Here is a 19626-nt window from a genome sequence, read left to right as displayed (position 1 = left end):
GATTTTCAATCATAATTTACCCTAAGGTCTTGTGAGTGCTACTGGAAGGTACTTTGTAAGACGTAACTGAACTGTGCACTATTATAAAGAACAAAATTTTAAAACTGGAACAGCATAGACTAGGTGATTCCTGATCTGGATACACTATCACAGCTATTACATAGATTTTGATTAATGGGAGAAGTTTTGAGAGCGCAATTAGAGTGAATTGTTGGGAAACATACGTTTTAATAAGAGGCTACCAGGAATGCAATATATGCAGTATATCTAGAATAAGATTGAGGCACCTTGATCAAAGGCAGCTGTTACCAAAAGAGGGAGAATTTCTCCAAGTCATTGCAAGGTTCGAATGCTGGAGAAGCTGAAATGAGCAACTTTCAAATAGGAAATATGGTATGTGTTTTTAATGATGGGTGGTAATTAAACAGTCGAGTGGTGATATACTGAGTTCTTTGTTACTTGGAGTCTTTAAATAAATTCTGGAATGCCTTTCTACCTATATACCTATATTTGGCCATCAGGTCGTCAGATTAATGTTTATAATAACCTGTGCCAGCTCTCAAGTTTCTGAATCCAAAGAAAAGACATATTTTGTAGATTCCCGAGGCCCCATTATTTATTAGCGGTAACCTTCTGTCTTTCCAGGTTTTCTGCGTGATCACCTCGGCACCTATGATGTAGCATTCTACCTGGCTGGAGTCCCTCCAATTATTGGTGGAGCTATATTGTGTTCCATCCCCTGGGTCCATGAACGGCAGAAGTCAAAAGAAAGAGCAAAACCTGTTGATGGAGAAACTACTGAGAAAATGCTGGAAAATGAAAGCGCTTTGGTGTCAGACACTACAGAAAAGCCTGTCAAAGAAATGGAATCTGGTTTTTGATGCTTTCTTTTCCTGTACCAGCCTGACCTTCCTCTACTGAAGCTAGATTTGTACTTTTTGGCTGAAGATACTATATGATACTGAAGAAGTTTTGAACTATTGCTTAAATTGCAAAACTGCTATAAGAATCTTTTATACCATTGAACTTTTTGATGAGTCGTTGAGCTTAATTTTTAAGCCACATTTTCAAGGTATTTGAAGTTTTGTAGCATTGTGTACGTGCGTAGTGATTCTGTGTGTAAAGAGAACATGTTTTCTATTTCATCAGAACCTATTTCTGGAAGTGTGAAAGCTGGTTGTGGTTCACTGACACAGGATTCTTCAATAACTTTTATGATCCATCCAATGCAGGCACACCTGCAGGTGTTTATACTGGAAAATGTAGTAGCTCTTAGGACTGATTTGTTTTTTGAAGTTTCTCGTGCTGTTTTAGTCTTTTACAATTCTATGTCATGAACATGAATATGCATCTTTTTGATTCCCTTAACTCTTGCTGAAATAATTAGAAAGCTAAGTTATTAAACATCCATTTTATTTTCTCTAAATACCCCAGCCTGCTCAGTTTGCTTAAACACTCACCTGTGTTTGCATTGATTCACCTTTTCGCAGTAGCACAAACAAAGAACATTAAGGATGAAGTTTTTGATGGGCACAGGTTTTGAATATGCACAAACCAAGCTCCGAGTGTAAACACATTCTAGAAGTAAAGCTGCTGAATAATAGATTTTTCTTAATTTGGTGCAGGCAATACTATTATCATATACGTGTATTTTTTTTCAGCTAAACCTCAGAACAGCTGATAGTTTTGAAATTGTACTGACAGTAATACTTTGGAGCAGTATTGTGATTTAGACTAAACTTCAAATTATTGTGTTGTACTTGTTAGGTTCTTTTTTATTCTTAAAAACAAGACAGCTTTAAAGAATACATTCGAAGTGCAATAAGTTGTTTTTAATGTGGAAATATACACAAGCTGTTAAAATGACATTCAACAATTAAAGATTTTTGCACTAAGTGAACATGCAGATTTATTATAGGTCTTTATAGCTGTGTTCAATTGTGTGTAGGATATAGCTACATATTTTATTCAAATATGAAGAAATGTCCTTGCATGTCTTGTTTCTTGCTTAACATACTATAAACATGACCCTATTACTTATGTGTTCTTAGGTATTATGCACTGTATGTCAAGCAGGTATTTCTGAAAACCTTCTCTGAAAAATATTTGAAAGCATAATACTCTGAGATGAAAACTGCTTTTCAGTTTCTCATAAAACACTTCCAAGTACATTGTTCATTTGTGGATATGGATCAGCAATGTAATGGAATACTTAGTCATTCTCTATTTCAAGTCCGTTCAATACTAATAATTTTCTAGTTTAGTAGTATCGTAGCAAAGAGTAAACTAGATGTGATCTGAAGACAAAATGCACATTGAAGTGTGTTTTCTTAATTAGCAACAATACCTGCTTGTTACATAAACCAGAGACATACTGTTTTAAAATTATAATCTTTATTGTCTTTATTTTTAATTTTTATTTCTCCAGAGTTGTAGTAAATTGCTTGGAAAGCACGTTTGTGATATAAACCATTATGTTAGCAATACTTTTGCTTAGAATGTTTACATCTATCAACTTACAGAAGTCCTTTAAATATAATCATGCAAAGCATCCTTATTATTGGAGACCAAAGCTCATACCTTTTTTATATTGCAGAATTTCAATCCCTGCTTTGCATGAGTGAGGTTTAAAAGAACTGAATCTTAAAATGTTAAAAGTGTATGGGGGGTACTTGGAGGTGGAAAAAAAACCCCAACCAATCTGTAAAACAGAGATCCTTTTAGGTTCACTGGGACTTGTGCCAGTGCACCTCATAAGTGCTTCTAAAATTTTCATTAAAATATTCATAATATTGTTAATTAAAATGACTACAAAATGCTGCCTTCATAACAAAAATGATGTTAACAGCTTATGCTGTTCTTGTCTAGAGTATTTCTGTAGAACATTGGTATTCAGTATTATCTTCTATTTGGGCAATGCAAAAGGTGTTGAGTAAGTGTGGTAGAAGCCTCTTGTTTTTCCTGTTGCTTTGTTATGAAAAATAAGTATTCGTCACAGATCTTACCTTTCGTGTGTTTTAGCTTTCAGTTTTTAACCAAAAACAAGGCTGCTTCTTAGCACTGCAATTTGAAATCATTGTGACCAGACATCTTTATGTAATTGTGGCATCTTCCTGACTTGCTGCTCTGTATGTATATAAATTATCTGGGAGAGAATATGAAATAATTGTTAAGTTTTAGAAATGATACAGAAATAGTGTAACAATAGTATGGATTAATTATTGCCATACACTTTAAAAATGTATTTGTACATAAAAATCCACACTCTCATATTTGAGTAACTAAAAATGTAAATTATGCTCACAAATATGAAGGACAGCATTTAAAAAAAAACAAACCCAACAACCCAGAGACTCTAGGAAGAGGGTACGATGAGTGAATAATTGTTTAGGAGTGATTACTATGCTACAAACAGGTAGTGAATGGGATGTCAGGAAAGAGAGAAGTGGAGTTAGGGGTGGGAAGCTATGCTGGTGTGATGATGTTGGAATAATGAACCTATTTCTGATGTCAGGGCTTGTTTTACAACAATGCTAAAATTGAGAAGGCTTCAGAAAAAAAAATTTCAGAAAAGGTTAATAAAAAAAAAAGTAAATTAATGCCTGAGAATTCTGTTAGCATCTTTACTGTTAGCTTGTATCTGTGGGGGAAATGTCCAACAGAAAATGCTCTTTATTGGCCATAAGCATAAGATTGTGTCTAAAACTAGATAAGGTGCAGTTGAAATGAAAGAAAAGTCCAGATTGTTAGTGGTGAGGACAACTAACCATTGAGAAACTTTAGAGTGATACTGGATTCTATATGCCCTGAGGTTTTAAAAATGAGGTTAGCTGTCTCCCTTTAAAAAAAAAAAAAAAAGAAAACCAAAACCAAAACCCAACACAAATAGCAACTATTTAGTACATTTGTGAAAATATGACTGAATAATGTAAAAATGGTTGCTATTCTGAAAACTAGGAGAGAAAAGCACAGAATATGCAATTTTATTTTGACTGAGTAAATGTAAATTTTTGTAACAATATTTTAGGTGTGAAAACCTGTTCATGGGAAACCTGCTGAACTCATGTTTTGATGACCTAATTCATGCCAGATTTAATCTTGTTAGGGGTAGATTCTAAAATTAAAATACTAGCTGAGTTTAAGAAAACCCTTAAATCATCCAGACATATCCCTCTCTTGAGAACAGTTTGTAGAGTACTTCATAGACATTGCTCTCCCATCCTATAAACAGAGTAAAGCATCTTTTTTCCATTACATGTTCTCACACTAAGCTTCAGAAGAAACTGGGTAGAAAGATGTTCACTTAAAACGGCAGTGTGAAATTTCCAGTCCTTCTTGATGCTGTAATTTAATACACCAGATCTTGAAGCCAAGACTAATTTTGAGCAAGGGGCTGGTTTTCTGTATGGCTGACATGTCTTTTCAGTAGGTATGAAATCCTTGTAAATCTTACTGGATCTGTTCAGCAAAGAGTCTGAAATAATGAAAACCCTTTAGGTTCTTATCTACATCTAAGCTATGCAACAATATACAATGTATAATTGATAAGAAATGTATTGTCGGATTTATTCTGACTACATTTTAAAGGACCTGTACAAGTCTCAAACCAAGACTTCAAATTAACTTACTCTTGATTAGAATTTTTTTCATCCAGATCTTTGTCTGTTCAGCATTAATATTTAAAATTTTTTAAGTCTACTTTCAGTGCCTGTTGATGGACCTTCCTAAATTGCTCACTCAAGTCAAAGATGACACAGGCTTCTGCGGCCCATCCTTCAGGGTAGATTCAGTATCAGATGAGGTAGACAACTGATGTTTTTCTCCTTTGTCTCTTCATGTATGATGTCCAGGCATATACATTCCCCCCCTTCCCTTTGGAGACACTGAGTTTGTCAAAGCTGGTGCACACCATATTGGGTATGGACAGTACTTTTCAGCCTTCCTTTCTCAAACTTCCTCCCTGCATTAAACCTTTGAATAGCCATAGCCTGATAGACTAGACAAGTCTTTATCAAGTGGGAGGTGTGAGGTTGAACCAAGAGTGCTGAAGGGAGTTCTCACACTAGATGGATGCTTTGATGTAAAAAATGGACACTACCTTTTTAAAGCAAGAATGCCCTGCTCAGTTATTTGCATCAAGTAGTACATGCCAAAGGGACAGGAGGTGCTTCCCTGCAGCCCCAAAGGAAGTTTCTAAGGATGGGAATCAATGCTACTGTCCTTGGGGTCATCCTTATGGATTAGCTGAGGCAGCCGGCTTCTCGCTGTGCTGGTGCAGGGCAGCTCCCTGCTTGGCCGCTTCCTGTGTGGGAGCCCATGTGGAGGGGCTCGGCCAGCCTCTCTGAGCAGGGAGCAGAGGTGCTGCCTTGCTTGGGGGCCAGATTCCCCTCCAGGGAGCTGGAAGTGTTATGGAAGCTGACTTCTAGGCATCTTAACTCTTCCATGGGAACTGACCCTCTGGTATTAAGTGTGTGTCTGTGTACATATATATAAATACCATGTATTTTGACCAGGGCATACACAAACATTCTGCATTTAACTACAGGAACTGTAGCACTGCCATGTGGGAGACAGCTGAGGAAAAAGTCATTCTTTCCATTTGTGTGTTTTGCTGTTGACAAGTACAGCACCATTACAGTTCCAGACAGCCAGTGAGTTTCCAGTCATGTAAATGTAAGCTTTGGCATATTTTCAGTATGCCTTTTAGTCTTTTATATATATATATATATATATATATATATATATATATATATATATATATATAGTGTCAACATTTTTAATGTTTCAGAACTGAGTATGCTAAGATTAGAATGATTTTTATACTAAAATGTGTGCTAATATTGCTAACACTGATATGTTTAACTATCTTTATAGACATCATATTTTGTATGTTGTTTTTGATATTAAAGGATATACATTTTGCTAGCCTTAACTCCATTCTTTAAAGTTCTGCTTTATTAGAAGGGTAAGAAATGAATGTCCAATGTTTTTCATGGTGCTAAAGTAACTGTGATCAGTCACAAATTATTCAGAATAAAGATGGTGGTTCTTAAGTGCCCCACTTGTTACTGCATGCATCATTTTTAGTCTTGTTCTGTAAAACTTGTAATTTTTTAAAAGTAATTTTGTGTTATATTCTGATAACTATAGAATCTCATGTGCAGACCTTTTGTATAAAAGTCTTTACAGCTTTTATTACTACTGTGCCCTTATTGGAATGTCCCCATTACATTTGCTCCTAAATTATATGGTGCAACCCATTTCATTCTGATTGCACTGATGATCCATTTTAAGACCAATCGTTTATAAGCCTAAACTACTGACTTCCAGAGTTACATGCTTCTGAAATTATCTATTTTATTTTCCATTCTGGGGTTTAATATCAAACTTACAGAACAGTTGCATTCACAAAAGGCAGAAGTAAAATTGAGGGAGGGAAACGTGTAGAATAAACTTGAGTGGCATTTTAAAATAATTCTGAATGTTTTACTTCATGAACTGCCAGTGTAATTGAGTGGACCTTTGATCACTTACTGGCCTACTACCAATTTCACTTTGACTTACCTTGGCAGTATGAGGCATTTGCTCATTGACAGCTTCAGTAAATCACAGGACTTCATTCACCTTTCCTTTGTAGTAGGGCCAAAAACTTCCTTTTCTTTAATAAACATATCTGATGATAAGGGGGAAATATTCCCATTCTGCCTGGGGTTATTCTCTAGACTGCTTGTATTTCAAATTAAAATTTGAAAAAGATGCCTGAAAGCTTTACAAGAGCCTGAGTGCTGTTGCCATTTGTACACTCTCAAGGTACAAAACCTCTTTGTAAGTATGTAAAACAAAAATGAGGAGAAGCCCATGGAATACACTTCAAATACCTGTGTACCTTTTCCAGGAAGCTATTTTTATACCGGCATTTATCATGAGAGCTAATTAACAAGGCAAAATACTAACATCTAGAAATGCTGTTTGACTTGTATATAATTGTCAGAAAAGAAATACTGTTGTTTTATACTTGAAATTATTTTATTTGGAATACTCTCTACTGATGAACCTATGAACAGAAGCTCAGCAGTGTGCTGCAGTATCTGAGAGGAAGACTTTGCGCTCCTTGCAAAGATATTAATGTGGCTATGAACAATCAGATTTAAATGTTAATTTGCATGGTTATTTGTTATAGCTAGCTTTTTTTTAAATGCATACATCATCTATTCCCTCAGGTTATCCTGAACTGGAGCTGTACCTGCAACAGGCTGACCAGTACCAGGAGAAACAGGATTAGGTTGCTGCAATCTACATGCAATGTCTGTTATATTCTAGCATATATTTCTGTTCTGAACAACTCTGAAAACACAAAAAAAACAACTTGGAATTATCTTTGAGTTGTGAGGCTTAAAAAGGTAAAGCCTTTCTTATAGAGAATAGCACCTCTGTGCTGAACAGCAATAATGAAACGTTTTGAAAAGCTTCTGAACTGCTCTTGGCAAGTAGTAGAAATTTAGGTAAGTGTTTTAATATGAGCTAAGAGGAGATACCACAACTCTGTGTGTCTTGGCAAGCTTTATAAGTGTGACATGACACATGCAATCTAGAAGACAAAGACCTTTTGTCTGAAATGTCCAGTACAGTTTGAGTTATTGGGGGGAGGGTGAAGCAGCTGCTCTGTGTCTGACCCAGTGGATGCCAGGAATGCAGTGAGAGCAAACTGGCTGACTCTTAAGGAGATTCTGTCAAAAAAAATATAAAAAATGACTTTGAAAAAATTTATCTGCAGTGTTCACTGTGCTTATACCATCCATTTAACAAGAGAGAAACAAACCACGCTCTACTGCAGCAGTGCTGTAGAGAAGCATGCAAAGAGAGGGTTGGGATAAGCTGCCTGTGGAAAGCCAGGGGCCGCCTCCCCCCTTAAAAAAGCTTTAGGCCGTCTTTGGGTCTGTGCTCCTCAGCTCTTGCTTCTGTAAGATGGGTGGAGTATTTAAAAAAAATACTTATCCAAGGGGATCCAAAAAAATTAGATTTTTAAAGATCTATTTAAAAAGTTGGTTATTGTAGTTTTGTAGTCTGCATCTAACCCCGTTTCTGGTTTCATAAGGGCACTTTTAATTAATTGGCTCCTCCGTATAACGACAGCGCTATGGCATAAGCCTGTGGCGAATACAGGGGGCAAGCTCAGCTCTTCGGTGCCCCCGTCCCACCACTCTTAAACACCCGCCCGGAGGCGGCGAGTGGTGGAAACCCTCAAAGAAAGGTAACGCTGGCGGTGACGGACGCGCGCCCCCGCCATCTTCCGCACGGGCCCGTCCCCGCGGTAACGGCGGTGGGCGGGGCCTCGCACGAGCCGCAGCCACACCCCCCGCTCGGCGGCGCGGTGCACGCCGGGAACTCTAGTTCCTCCCCTCCCTGCGCCGCCATGCGAGGGGGCGGGGCCGGCGGTCACGCGCTCCCCCGCGGGCCCAAGCGGGAGTCGGCGCCGGCGCCGCGGCGCGAGGAGCCATGGCCGGCGCCGGGCGGAAGAAGCACGTGCGGTTCGCCTCTCCGGGGGAGGCGGCGGCAGCAGCGGCAGGGCCGCGCCTCCCCGCTGCGCCGCACGCGGAGGTGGCCGTGGTCGGCGGTGGCGGCTGGCGGTGCGGTGGCGGCGGCGAGGGAGCCGCGCTGCGGTGGTGCATCTCCGTGGCGCTGTGCGCGGCCTTCCTGGGGCTGGTGAGCGCGGGGAGGGGGGGAACAGGGCGGGCGGGCGGCTGGCTCCCAGCACGTGCGCCGGGGCTGCCACCGGCCGTGGGCGGGGGAAGGCGGCAAGCGAGGTTCCCCCGTTGCCCCGTGCCTTGCAGGGGATGAGCATCGCGGTGCTGGGGCCCACCTTCCAAAATCTGGCCGCCAACGTCCACAGGAACGTCAGCGACATCTACTACATCTTCGTGGGCCGGTCCCTGGGCTACCTGGGCGGGTCGGTGCTCGGCGGGGTGCTCTTCGACTGCATGGACGCCCACCTCCTCCTCGGTGAGTGCCGGGCCGGGCCGCCTGCGCCGCCGCTACCGCTGCGGCCCGTCCTGAGGGAAATGGCTCCCTCAGAAACTCTTCGGGCTAACTTTGGCTTCGCTTCGGCTTGCGCAGCCTGCGGGGGGGACGCGTCGCGTTTCTGCGGCCGTGTGGCGGTGCGGGAATCGGGGGCCTGCGGCACGTGGTGCTGCTCCCCGTAAACCGCCGCACTTGGGCTGTCGTTCGCTGTCGCGATACTCGGTTTTGTTTGTTTTCTGACACCGTGTGCATCTGGGCATTACTGCTCCACAGCGTTATCTCCAAGTGGTTGGGCTCGCTGGTCATGTTAATGGTGGTAACTGCTTTTGAACTGACCAAACCCGTGTGAGCTGACCAAAAGGTGCCTTTGGTCTGGACAAAAAAAAGTACAGCTGGATTTTTTTTTGCTTTGCATTGAGTAATATGCTTAGCATGGATCCTCTTGGAACATACAGGCTTCTATAATGTCATTCAATGAAATGCAGAAACAAAACGGGAAACTTGTGGCTTTCATTTGCACACAGGGGAAATCTCCCGCAGTCGTGCAGAGGTACGCTTCTGTGGGGAGAGCTCTGTAAAACTCTGCCCTTTCTTAAAGCTTAGCAGAAGCATTCGTTTTCATGTACGGGACAAAAGTACTGAGATTTTGACTGGAGGGCCTTAATCAAATTAGAACTTTATTTAAAGTGGAAAAGCATTAAACACTACCTGTGATGGTGGAAACTTGTGGCTCAGTTGCTCCCTAGCTATGAAAACATTTAAACTCTGTAGGAACCACAGTTTATGATCTTAACTGTTTTCTGGACACAGGCAAAACTCCAGTAGAGGCACAGGACTGCCTCGTCCTGGCAGAGCGTGACTGCTTGGCTGTCAGGTCGCTAAGAGCCACCACACTTAGCATCCAGAAATGAGGCGCTCCTTTCATGGTCATGTTAGTGTCTTGTTCAGGTAGAGGTTCTCAGAGCACACCTAAAATAGTGGAAGCCCCATCTTTTTTACTTTCAAGTGCAGTACTGGCAGTATGTGCCTTCGTGCTGTAAGTTAGGGACTAAAGCACATACAGGGGCTCACTCCCTTCTTCTTCCCATACTTTTGCTCAGGGAGGTTCAAACAGAACTGTGCCTCCCCTGAGGACTGTGTTGTAATCACGGGGTCGGTTCTGAGAATATGAGAAGGTCAATTTCCCATTGCTAGCATTTGAACTAAGGCATAGTATCTCCTGCTATCAGGAGCAATCATGTCATATAATGTGTGTCTGTCACTTCTCTCTTTTTTTTCTCCTCCTCTTGTCTTCACCTACCTCCACCAGTTCCTCTTATTTGTTCTTGTTCTTAGATGTCTTTATTTGGTCTCCTCCCTGTTCTTTATTCTCCTCCTCCAGAACACCTGTAAAGCAGGTTTCCTTTAGCCTCCTTGTACATCAGATAAGGTCAGAGTTGTCAGTGTCTGATAATTTGAGACTTTACCTTCCATCATGGAATTAATACACCTGTGGAAGTATTAAATTGAAATGGTTTAGAATTTACTTGTTTTCCTGATGTGTCATACAGGATAGCTGTCTTGTCGACAATGCTTGGAAAATGTTTCCTAATCCTTTCCAGTTGGTGGTGCTTATGGCAAAACCACAGTTTGGTCTTCTGAACCTTCTCTCATTTTTACCGTCTGAGGGCTGCCTGTAAGAGATTTTGGCTCGTATAGTTTTACCTCCTATCTTTAAACTCTTGCAATTGCTGAAACTGCTACTGTACAGAGAAAAAATTGAAGACATAATCTGTCTTTGTCAAGGAAGTTTTTAAGTACCAATGTTCAGGTGAAGAGCTGAAATGGACAACTGAGAACTTGCTGAGAAGTTACTTTTCAGCTCCGAGTGGGGCATCTGAGAAGCTGTACTTAATACACTCCATCTTTAGCTTTTTCTCGATGCAGCTCAGCATGTGAGCCTTTGAAAATGTTTTGAGGCATGTATTCCAAGTATCTTGCTACGGCTTTAGGGTTCTGGATGTTTATTTTTTCCTTGTTTGTTGTCGGTTTTGTTTGGAATTAACCTAAATTCTTAATTACATCAATCCCCATTGATCTTTTAAGTATCTGCCCCACCTATGCTCAAGCATTGATTTGAAAAGTAATAGTGAAGTCTGAAGTAGCACATGCTTTCTAAAATCCTAATGCTGTATATTCAAGATATTAATTGCAGGTTATTGAAGGTGATTATAAGCACGTTATCACAATTATTATGAAGGTGATTATAAGCATAGAATTTAACAGCTGAACTTCCTCCCAAATTGTAAATAATTTCCATCCGCTAAAAAATATTTTTTGAAATGGCATGTTGTAAGTGTAGTTAATAATAGCAAAACTAATACAGTTAATGAATAGCAGCTAAATTTATGATGAGAAATTTTGTAGTTCTGTCTCTTAAAACTCCAGAAATCCCTGGGAATACATCCCTCATGTGAGAACAGAATATAAATGAAAGTCAGCGTTTTTATATGGCAGTTGCTTGTTGGCCAAGGTGCAATCACTTTATAGGATTTTAAGAGTTTGGTGATTTAGGTGCTTTTACAGTGGAGCCAAATGTGATGCTCTGTAGTTCTCAGAGGGAAAACTTCATACCGTTCCAAAACACATTTTACTTCTTTTGTGGTAAAGTAACATTTCTAGATTAGAAGTTTGCAGAAGATACTGAATTAGCATTTCTAAATCAAAAGTTTGTAGAAGACTTCTTAGTGTTCTAGCAGCAGATGCTACTACTCCCTTTGCAAATAAAGCTTTAGCAAAGCAGGTTTTTAATGTAGTGTTTATATTCTGATGAAAATCACTTTTCTAAGTAAAAAATTATTCTGTTGAACTTTCTAGCTGCTTCTGCTAATCATGAGTTGAGGTAGTTAGGTTACATCACCTATGAGGATTATCTGTAACTTTAATAGTGATGAATGTATTTGTATTTCTTGGTTTGCTGTATGTTTTAATGGAAACCGTAGTATTGGGGTTTTTTTTAACCTTTCCAGCGTTATCCATGTTTGGAACAACGGTTGGTCTTTATGGGATACCCTGGTGTAAGAAATCCCTGCTGTTAACTGTCTTGATGTCAGTCATTGGAGCTTCCATGGGAATTCTAGACACAGGTAAGGGACCATGTGGTCCGATAGTTCCTTCACTGAAGTGTGGAAACTTACTTCAGGCTCACCAAAACTGTTGCTGATATTTCATTTGAATTAAAAGAGGGGAGCTGTTTTACCTGGCCGGGATTCTTGGATTATTCTGATCCTGAGACTTCCAGTGTTTGTGTCTGTGTAACAGGCCTTCCTTAAGGGGCTTGGGGAGCTGTGTCTCTCTTGCTTCCTGGAGAAGATCAATACACATTTCAGTGGGCAATTACAGGCGTAAAGAAAGTGTCACGTGCTCTTTAAACAGTGTTTTCTTTAAACTACTCACACAGGAAGCTAGTCGGGTTATGGTTCGTTAGTGCCAGCTGGAACGAAGTTAGTCCTGAGCAAGCTCTGGTATTTGAGAGATTCTCACCTTGCTGTGTTGGGGAGTTGGCCACCTAAACCTGGCCAGGTGGTGTTTGGGGAGTCACAGAAGACATTTACTGCCAGAGCTCACCTACAGCACCATGTCGTCCATCTCCCTGAATTAAGGAATATTTGCTGCCCTTGTCCAGCCTCGCTCAGGTGTTTTGGAATACAGATTTATTCTGCACCCCAAACTGAAGGTCTGTGGCATGTGGATACTGCAAATGGCCTGGAAAAATCACTTGTGCTGGAAACCTGTTGAAAACCAATTTCTTAGTAGAGGCTTCTTATTGGAGGAAGATCTGCCGGTGAAGTTGCAGAGCAGATGTCTACAGGTGCGGTTGGAAAGGTCAGTTACACCAGAGGTATGCAAAAGAAACTTCCACAGAAATCGGTTCATTGGGCCTGGCTTAGAAAGAGCGAGGTAGTGATGGCTGGCTGTAGCAGGCAGTTTGGATCAGGAGGCGAGGCCACGGCAGGAGACCTGAGCACACTCGGAGACGACTGGGTAGCGCTGGCACACTTGCAGATGGGGATCAGGAAACAACCAAAAATCGGTCAGCGGTGGAGAGTTCTGGCTTTGCTGTAGAAGGTGGTGGTGAAGCCCCAACAGGCGGCCACTCACCTGGCACCTCTCTGGTGACGTGCCAGCAGTGTGCTGGCTTTCCTGGCTTACTGAGGGAGCCTGGGGTTACTTCCTAGCCAGTAAGGTACTACTGGATCCGGTTGATCAGCTTCAGGGCAGGCTTATTTCTGCATAAGAGCTGGCTAATGAATGAGCCTAGCTGGCCAAACAGCTCTGGAAGCATCCCAGCCAGGGCCTGGTTTCGGTGGCTTGGCTGGTGGGGAACACAGAGGAGTGATGGCCGCACACATGAACCATCAGCCGCAGTTCTGTGGAGCTTGAGGGAGCTCTGTTAACGCTAAAGAGAGCGTGATAGAGGATCCGGTAGGGAAAAAGATGGCTTTGCATGGCCCAGGTGGTGCTAAATGACCTGAGTGCAGAGGTGTATTTGCTGCCTCCAGTAGGATCATTATACAGGGCACTTGGTTTAAAAATTCTTCATATGGGAAAATCCTCTCGGCTTATTGTAAAAATGTCTTCAGCGGGTGGGTGTGCTGCTTGGAAGTGAGACCTTTGAGGCAGGGAGATTTCCCAGCAGGAGAAACCGAACAAGGCAGTAGAGTGTAACTGAATTAATTTGGAAGAGTGTTAGTGCTACATGACAAGGGTTGCTGTACTGTGGCACAGGAATTTGATTACTGTTCTTATTTTCCTGCATTCTTCTCAGGGACTACTTAAAAACGTCTCTCTGAGATGTTATTTTCTAGCATTATTGTTGATCTGAGGATGTTGTAGTTTGGTCTCTGCAGCGGTATTATTGTAAACCTTTCTGCTTCTGGAAATCGCACCAGTCATTTGAACGCAGGTGGGGTAGTCCCAGCCCAGCAGAAGTAAGCGATTCTTGATGTTTCCTCGGTTGTCATTTAATGAGACCTCTGATTCTTAGCGTTGTGCCTTGTTGCTTTTAAAATGTAGAGAAATGAGAAGCAGTTAAATTTGTTCTCTTGAAAAAATGCTGAAAAATGTTGCAAATTGTCAAGCAGGGTAATTAAGGACAGCCCTTGGTGCTGGATTAAGCCACTCCGTGTCTCTTCATTTTGACAGCTGTGACTGCCCTCCTGAAGCTCAAGTAACCACATGGGTTGAAGGTACTTGCAGGCAGAATTTCAGTTAACTACAGTTTTGTGCATTGTATTTACAAAACCTGGTATTATTGCAAATTTAATTAATAATACAGGTTGGTTATGGGGTTTGTTTTGGTTTGGTTTTTAACCAATATCTGGTTTCAGACTAAAATGACCGTATCTCCTGTTCTCCATTCTGCAGGTGGCAACGTACTGGCGCTGAACACCTGGGGAGCAGAGGCTGGGCCACACATGCAGGCCTTACACTTCAGTTTTGCTGTCGGTGCGTTTGTGGCTCCGATCCTGGCTAAAATGGCCTTGGGAGACCCCGAATCGAAAGACCTTCCAGTAGCTGAAAAGACAAACCAGTCTGTCCCGAGGTCTGTGCCGACAGCATCAGCTGCGTCAGCTCTGTCGGCACTGAAACGCCATCTCGGTGCAGATTTTTTGTGGTCCTATGTTGTCATAGGAACCTACCTCCTGTTGGTTTCTTTCTTCTTTTTTATTTTGTATTCAAAGGGCAGCTCAGCTCGAGACAAATCAAAGGCTTCTCTGCAGAAACACACATTTGCCAAATACCACTATGCCCTTATTATTCTCCTGTTCGTATTCTTCTTCTGCTACGTGGGAGCGGAGGTCACTTACGGCTCTTACATATTTACCTATGCAAAGGTCTTTGCTGAGATGAAGGAGAATGAAGCAGCTGCTTTGAATTCCGTCTTCTGGGGGGCGTTTGCCGCTTGCAGAGGAGTGGCAATATGCTGTGCTGCTTGCTTGTACCCTGGCACCATGATCCTGCTGAGCATCATAGGCTCTGCTGTCGCCTCTTCGTGCCTGGCCTTCTTCGCCAAGTACCCAGCCTCGCTGTGGGCTGGAACCGCTGTGTACGGAGCGTCGATGGCCACCATCTTTCCCAGTGGCATTTCCTGGATAGAGCAGTACACAGTTGTGCAAGGAAAATCGGCTTCTCTGTTTGTGATTGGCGCCGCGCTGGGCGAGATGTGCATTCCTGCCGCCGTGGGGTATTTTCAAGGCAGGTTTCACCACGTTCCTGTGGTTATGTACACTGCCTGGGTGACTTCTGCAATGACTGTTTTACTCTTCCCTCTGATGTACAAATTGGCCAGCTCTCCCGGTGAGAGCGACTTGAAAGAGATGAGTGAGAGTGAGGACCGGAAAGCTTTGTTGTCAAACTCGGGGCTTAATGAGGATGAAGAGGATGAGGAGGATGGGGGGGAGTGGAATGAAGCAGACTTTGAGGTAATAGAAATGAATGACACGCTGAGAAACTCTGTGATAGAGACCTCCCGTAAGATACCAGAGGACTCTCCAGCCACAGTCGCTCTCCAGCCCCATCTGGACGATGTATTGTGTGGTTCTCTGGTGGCTGCTGGTGGCTCTCCTGGGAGAAAAAATGGGCACGTTGACCGGGAGAAGAATGACTAAAGGAAAAGCTGACTTTGTTGTCTTTGAAGGGAGATGCAGTGGAACTGTAGCTGCTCTTGTAAGGTGGTTCAGGAATCCTTTCATAGTGGCGCAGAGCTCGGCATATTCATTTCTGTTTGTCCGGCCCGTTCTCCTCTTCCAGTCTGCAGCGGTGTGTCTCGGAGTGGGAGAGTCCACCGTGCCGTGAATGGGGTAACGTGACAAAACGTGTAGACTACACTGAAAATGTGAGGTGTGCATTTAATATACGCTGTAATAAGAACTAAGTAGGAAAGAAGGGGACTCCTCAGACGGCTCAGTTTTTTGGGAGTGGGTGGAGGGTGCAGTTCTGAGGTGCTTGGTCACAAAATGTTCTCATGAGAGAGGAGAGAAATCTGTTATCATCTGTGATGCTGAGCTTGCTTATCTGGTGAGAGAAGAATGTTTCTACTGCATTGCAAGTTTGCGTGTGATGTAAACCAGGAAATCAAGTCAAATTTCAGGTGATGCCCAGCGGCTGTATATCGGCTCGTCTGCTGGCAAACCAGGTGATGTCCTGGTTCTGTCACTAAAAGACGAGAAAAAATTAAAAATTAATTTTTAGGAGTGGAACCATGCCTTTGGGTCCTTTACCAGCAGTGTATGGGAAGGGGGACAAAGTGGGTCATAATAATCTGCTGTAATGCTTAACTCCGATTTACTAGTTGAGCAGGGGGGGACAAATCTGAATAGCCTGAAGTACTTGTGATTGTACTTGTGATTTTAATTACTGCACTACCACTAAAATCAAGAAAGTTATGAAGAAGATTATAAAAATTATATATAAACAGATCACTTAATATATGGTATTGACTAAGGGTTGTGATATTTTAAAGTCAGTTGTTTAAATTAAGTTTGTAACAACTTTTCTGGCCTCCTGTACCAATGTGATGTGTTTAACATCGTGATGCGTTAAAATGAAAATTTGAAAATGAAAATTTGAAAACGAGAGGGAATTACTGGTGAGACAGTAATTCTTTCAGGTTGTACTGCATGATCACTGGCACCTTCCCAGCTGCATTTGGTCCCGTTTGGGTTTTGTTGCCTGGGGTGGTGACTTTACAGGCAGACGTTTCTCAGTGGAGCAGGAGTGGTTTGTATTTGAGGTTTATTGCTGGAAGACCTGGGAAGGACCTGTCATGCCAGGAGCCTCCCCAGTAAGAGAAAAAAAAAAAAACAAACCAGCAGCTAATGACAAAAATCCGACTCTGAAGCAGTAGTCTTGCAGTTTGTCTACTTGACTCTCCAAATTTGTAGGCTAAGTATTTTTTTTAAGGCTGTATGATCAGAATGTGCTCGTTTGGGGTTTTTTTTTTTTTAACTTTACTTTGCACTTTTATTAGTAGTTTTCTTGCAAAGCAGTTTAATTTACTAACAAAAGAGCTCTAGATGTAACACAGCACAGACCCTGAGCTGTTCAGTGTATTTTCAGGTCTGTCTTTGTTCCCTCTCTTGTCCTCTGAGTGTGCGACTTGGAACCCCGTGGCTTTTTCCTTTCTTCTGAGAAGTTAGTAAGAAGCAGGAATCAACTTGTAGTGAAAATGTATAACGTTTTTGCATCTTGCCATGTTGAAGGGCCTCCCTCTCCCTCTGTCGTCAGCACTTTAAGGCCATTGTGGTTTTGCCTGATTCCTTTTTTTCTTGCATGTGTACGTGCACTCCCGTGGCATCTTTTCCAGTGCAATGCATGAACCTGCACTTACTTAAACATACGGCCTTGGTTCACTTGCTACACAAGGGTTCTCTTCTTTGCTTAAAGTAATGGTAAATGCTTTTAAATATCAAGCCCAATCCCGTTCTAGGTACATGTGACAGCATTTGCTCAACACAAGTAAGCCCGTACAGCCGCGTGTGGTTAGTTCGGTTCATACGAGAACAACCGACGTGGTGTGGCAGAGGCAGCAGCAGCGGCGTCCGTGCGGGCAGATGAAGCCTGCGGGTCTCCAGCTGCCTTTGCCCCTTTGCCCTCCTGCGCGCCGCAGTAACAACTGCTGTGTGTGCACGGAAAGTAGGGAGCGGTACCCGATGGTCCGGACAAACCCCACTGGTGGCTGTGGAGGGGGACGTGGTAATTGCTTCTGCTCTGCTTTTGCAGGAGGGCCCGGGCCCCGCCGGGGAGGTCCCAGGTTTCCTTTGGCAGAAATCGGCTTGGGTGCAGGACAAACAACAAAAGATACGGAAATGGCTCTGTGGCAGCTCCCCGGTGTAACTGCGATCCATAGGCTTTACCTGAAGTGACAGCGATGACAGTGAGGTGAAAAGGTTTCCCCATACGTGAGAGCATGTTGCCAGAAGAAAACTGGTTTAAGAAATGCACCTGGCAACCAGGAAGGTTTTTAAATAATCCCCAATTCATATGGTGATTTTTGGAATGAAATTCCAAATTGGAATGTCCTGTAAGTCAGATTGTTCTCAGGGAGAGTTAATGTATCTTGCATAATCAAGTACTAAAAAACCAGAAAAACGCAATTAAAGCCACATGGGGAAATATGCAGTAACCTCTCTGAACCTTATCTACTTACTGCTTATATATACACACTTACTTGTGGTTCCGGCTGATGTCTTCCCAACAAATGCAAAAATACTGTGCAAAACACAGATTTTTTTTTTTTTTTTTTTTTCACTGGCTGTTATTAATTCCTGTGTGAGTCACTTGAATTCAGCCCCATTTTCCCCCTAAAAAGCAGGCGGCCTGTGTAGTAGGAGTGGAGCACAATCCTGGAGTGCCAAGGTAAGAGCAGCCTTTTGCCAAAAGTAAAGGATCCAAAAAGCAGCAGCAGGAAGATAGAGTGGAACTCAGCTAATCATCTGGAGTGGTACTGTGCAGAATCCCATCTCACTGATAGGTGGAGGCCTCTGTCTGGATGGCATCTAAATTTTGAGTCATCTTGGCGACCACTTAGAGCCTCAATTCTGGCCTCAAACTTGAAATGGAATATACTTACAGACCCTGTTCTCCTTTTCCCCTAAAAGCATGCTTTTGATAGCGGGGGCTGCCCTTTAATGAAAACGAAATGTTGAAACAGTTTAAGATTAAAACAGATCGAGGAAATTTCCAATGCTGAGTCCAGCTCAGAGCAGTTCTAGACCTCCTTGATGTTCAAGGCTGTAGCTGTCCTAGTTGTTGGATTTTGGTGTTCCTTAAGGCTTGTTCTTAGACAATGAATGTTAATGTTTTTTCACATTTAAATTTCCTTCCAAAGTAAACTGCTTCCTGGCATATACAGTTAAAGTGAGGATCTATGTACAGTGCAGATCTATTTACAGTGCCTTTTAAGTTACAGATCCTCCAGAAAGCTTAAACACTTAAACTTAGATGTTATGGGCTGAAATTACTTGAAGTAAACTGTATGACTTTACCATTGCCTTGCTTATGCTAGAAAGGTCACCTCTGTGTTGAGGACAAGAGCTGTGGTCCATGGATGAGGTATCTGAATCTAGTAAGGATCCTATTTTTATCCACAAAACCAGGAATGGGTTGAGGATGAGCATTTCCCCATTTACGCCGGTGTTAAAGGTAACCCCTTGCAGTTAAGTGTCATTCAATGTTTTTATTTATTAATATTTATCCCCAAAGCACTGCCAAATGCTGGAAGCACGTTCATCCTGGCATTTGCACTTTGATTCTGTACATGACCAGTGCTGGCATGTCAGCGTAGGCAGTTTTGTGCCTTGATGGTTTTTTTTTTTTTTTCTCCTAGCTTCTTTGCATAAAAGCGCAGCGCAATCCATGGATGTTCTATTGTATATTTAATAGTTTTTATTCTGCTTGGTGTTGGGTTTACATTGTACGGTATAATGTGAAATTTCATAGACTGACTAGTATCTTGAATGTAATAAATTCTTAATTGGAGAAGGCACTCAGGTTCCTTGATGTAAATAAAGTTTTGTTCTATTTTTCAAAGCTACTCTGGACTTGTAAATTTTAAATTTTCTCCTC

The 19626-nt window shown here is 42.2% G+C and overlaps 2 protein-coding genes across 3 annotated transcripts in view; both read left to right on the top strand.

Annotated features, from left to right (window-relative positions):
• SLC16A10 (solute carrier family 16 member 10) overlaps positions 1–6054 on the top strand; it is an 83741-nt gene extending 77687 nt beyond the window's left edge. For both annotated transcript variants that reach the window (XM_068411541.1, XM_068411532.1), the window contains one exon: positions 646–6054. In XM_068411541.1, the coding sequence (XP_068267642.1) occupies positions 646–881 (236 nt within the window). In that variant the 3' untranslated portion in view covers positions 882–6054. The remainder of the gene's footprint in view (positions 1–645) is intronic.
• Positions 6055–8474: 2420 nt separating this feature from the next.
• Positions 8475–19594, top strand: MFSD4B (major facilitator superfamily domain containing 4B). The gene is made up of 4 exons (XM_068407921.1): positions 8475–8703; positions 8832–9000; positions 12027–12143; positions 14425–19594. The coding sequence occupies exons 1-4, from the start codon at positions 8497–8499 to the stop codon at positions 15666–15668; spliced, it is 1737 nt and encodes a 578-aa protein (XP_068264022.1). The 5' UTR covers positions 8475–8496; the 3' UTR covers positions 15669–19594.
• The last annotated feature ends 32 nt before the right edge of the window (positions 19595–19626 follow it).

Source organism: Nyctibius grandis, chromosome 1 (assembly GCF_013368605.1).
Source record: "Nyctibius grandis isolate bNycGra1 chromosome 1, bNycGra1.pri, whole genome shotgun sequence".
In the NCBI taxonomy this organism is placed as follows: domain Eukaryota; kingdom Metazoa; phylum Chordata; class Aves; order Nyctibiiformes; family Nyctibiidae; genus Nyctibius; species Nyctibius grandis.
Note: the sequence above shows the minus strand (reverse complement) of the source record. Positions and strands in the feature narration are given on the sequence as shown.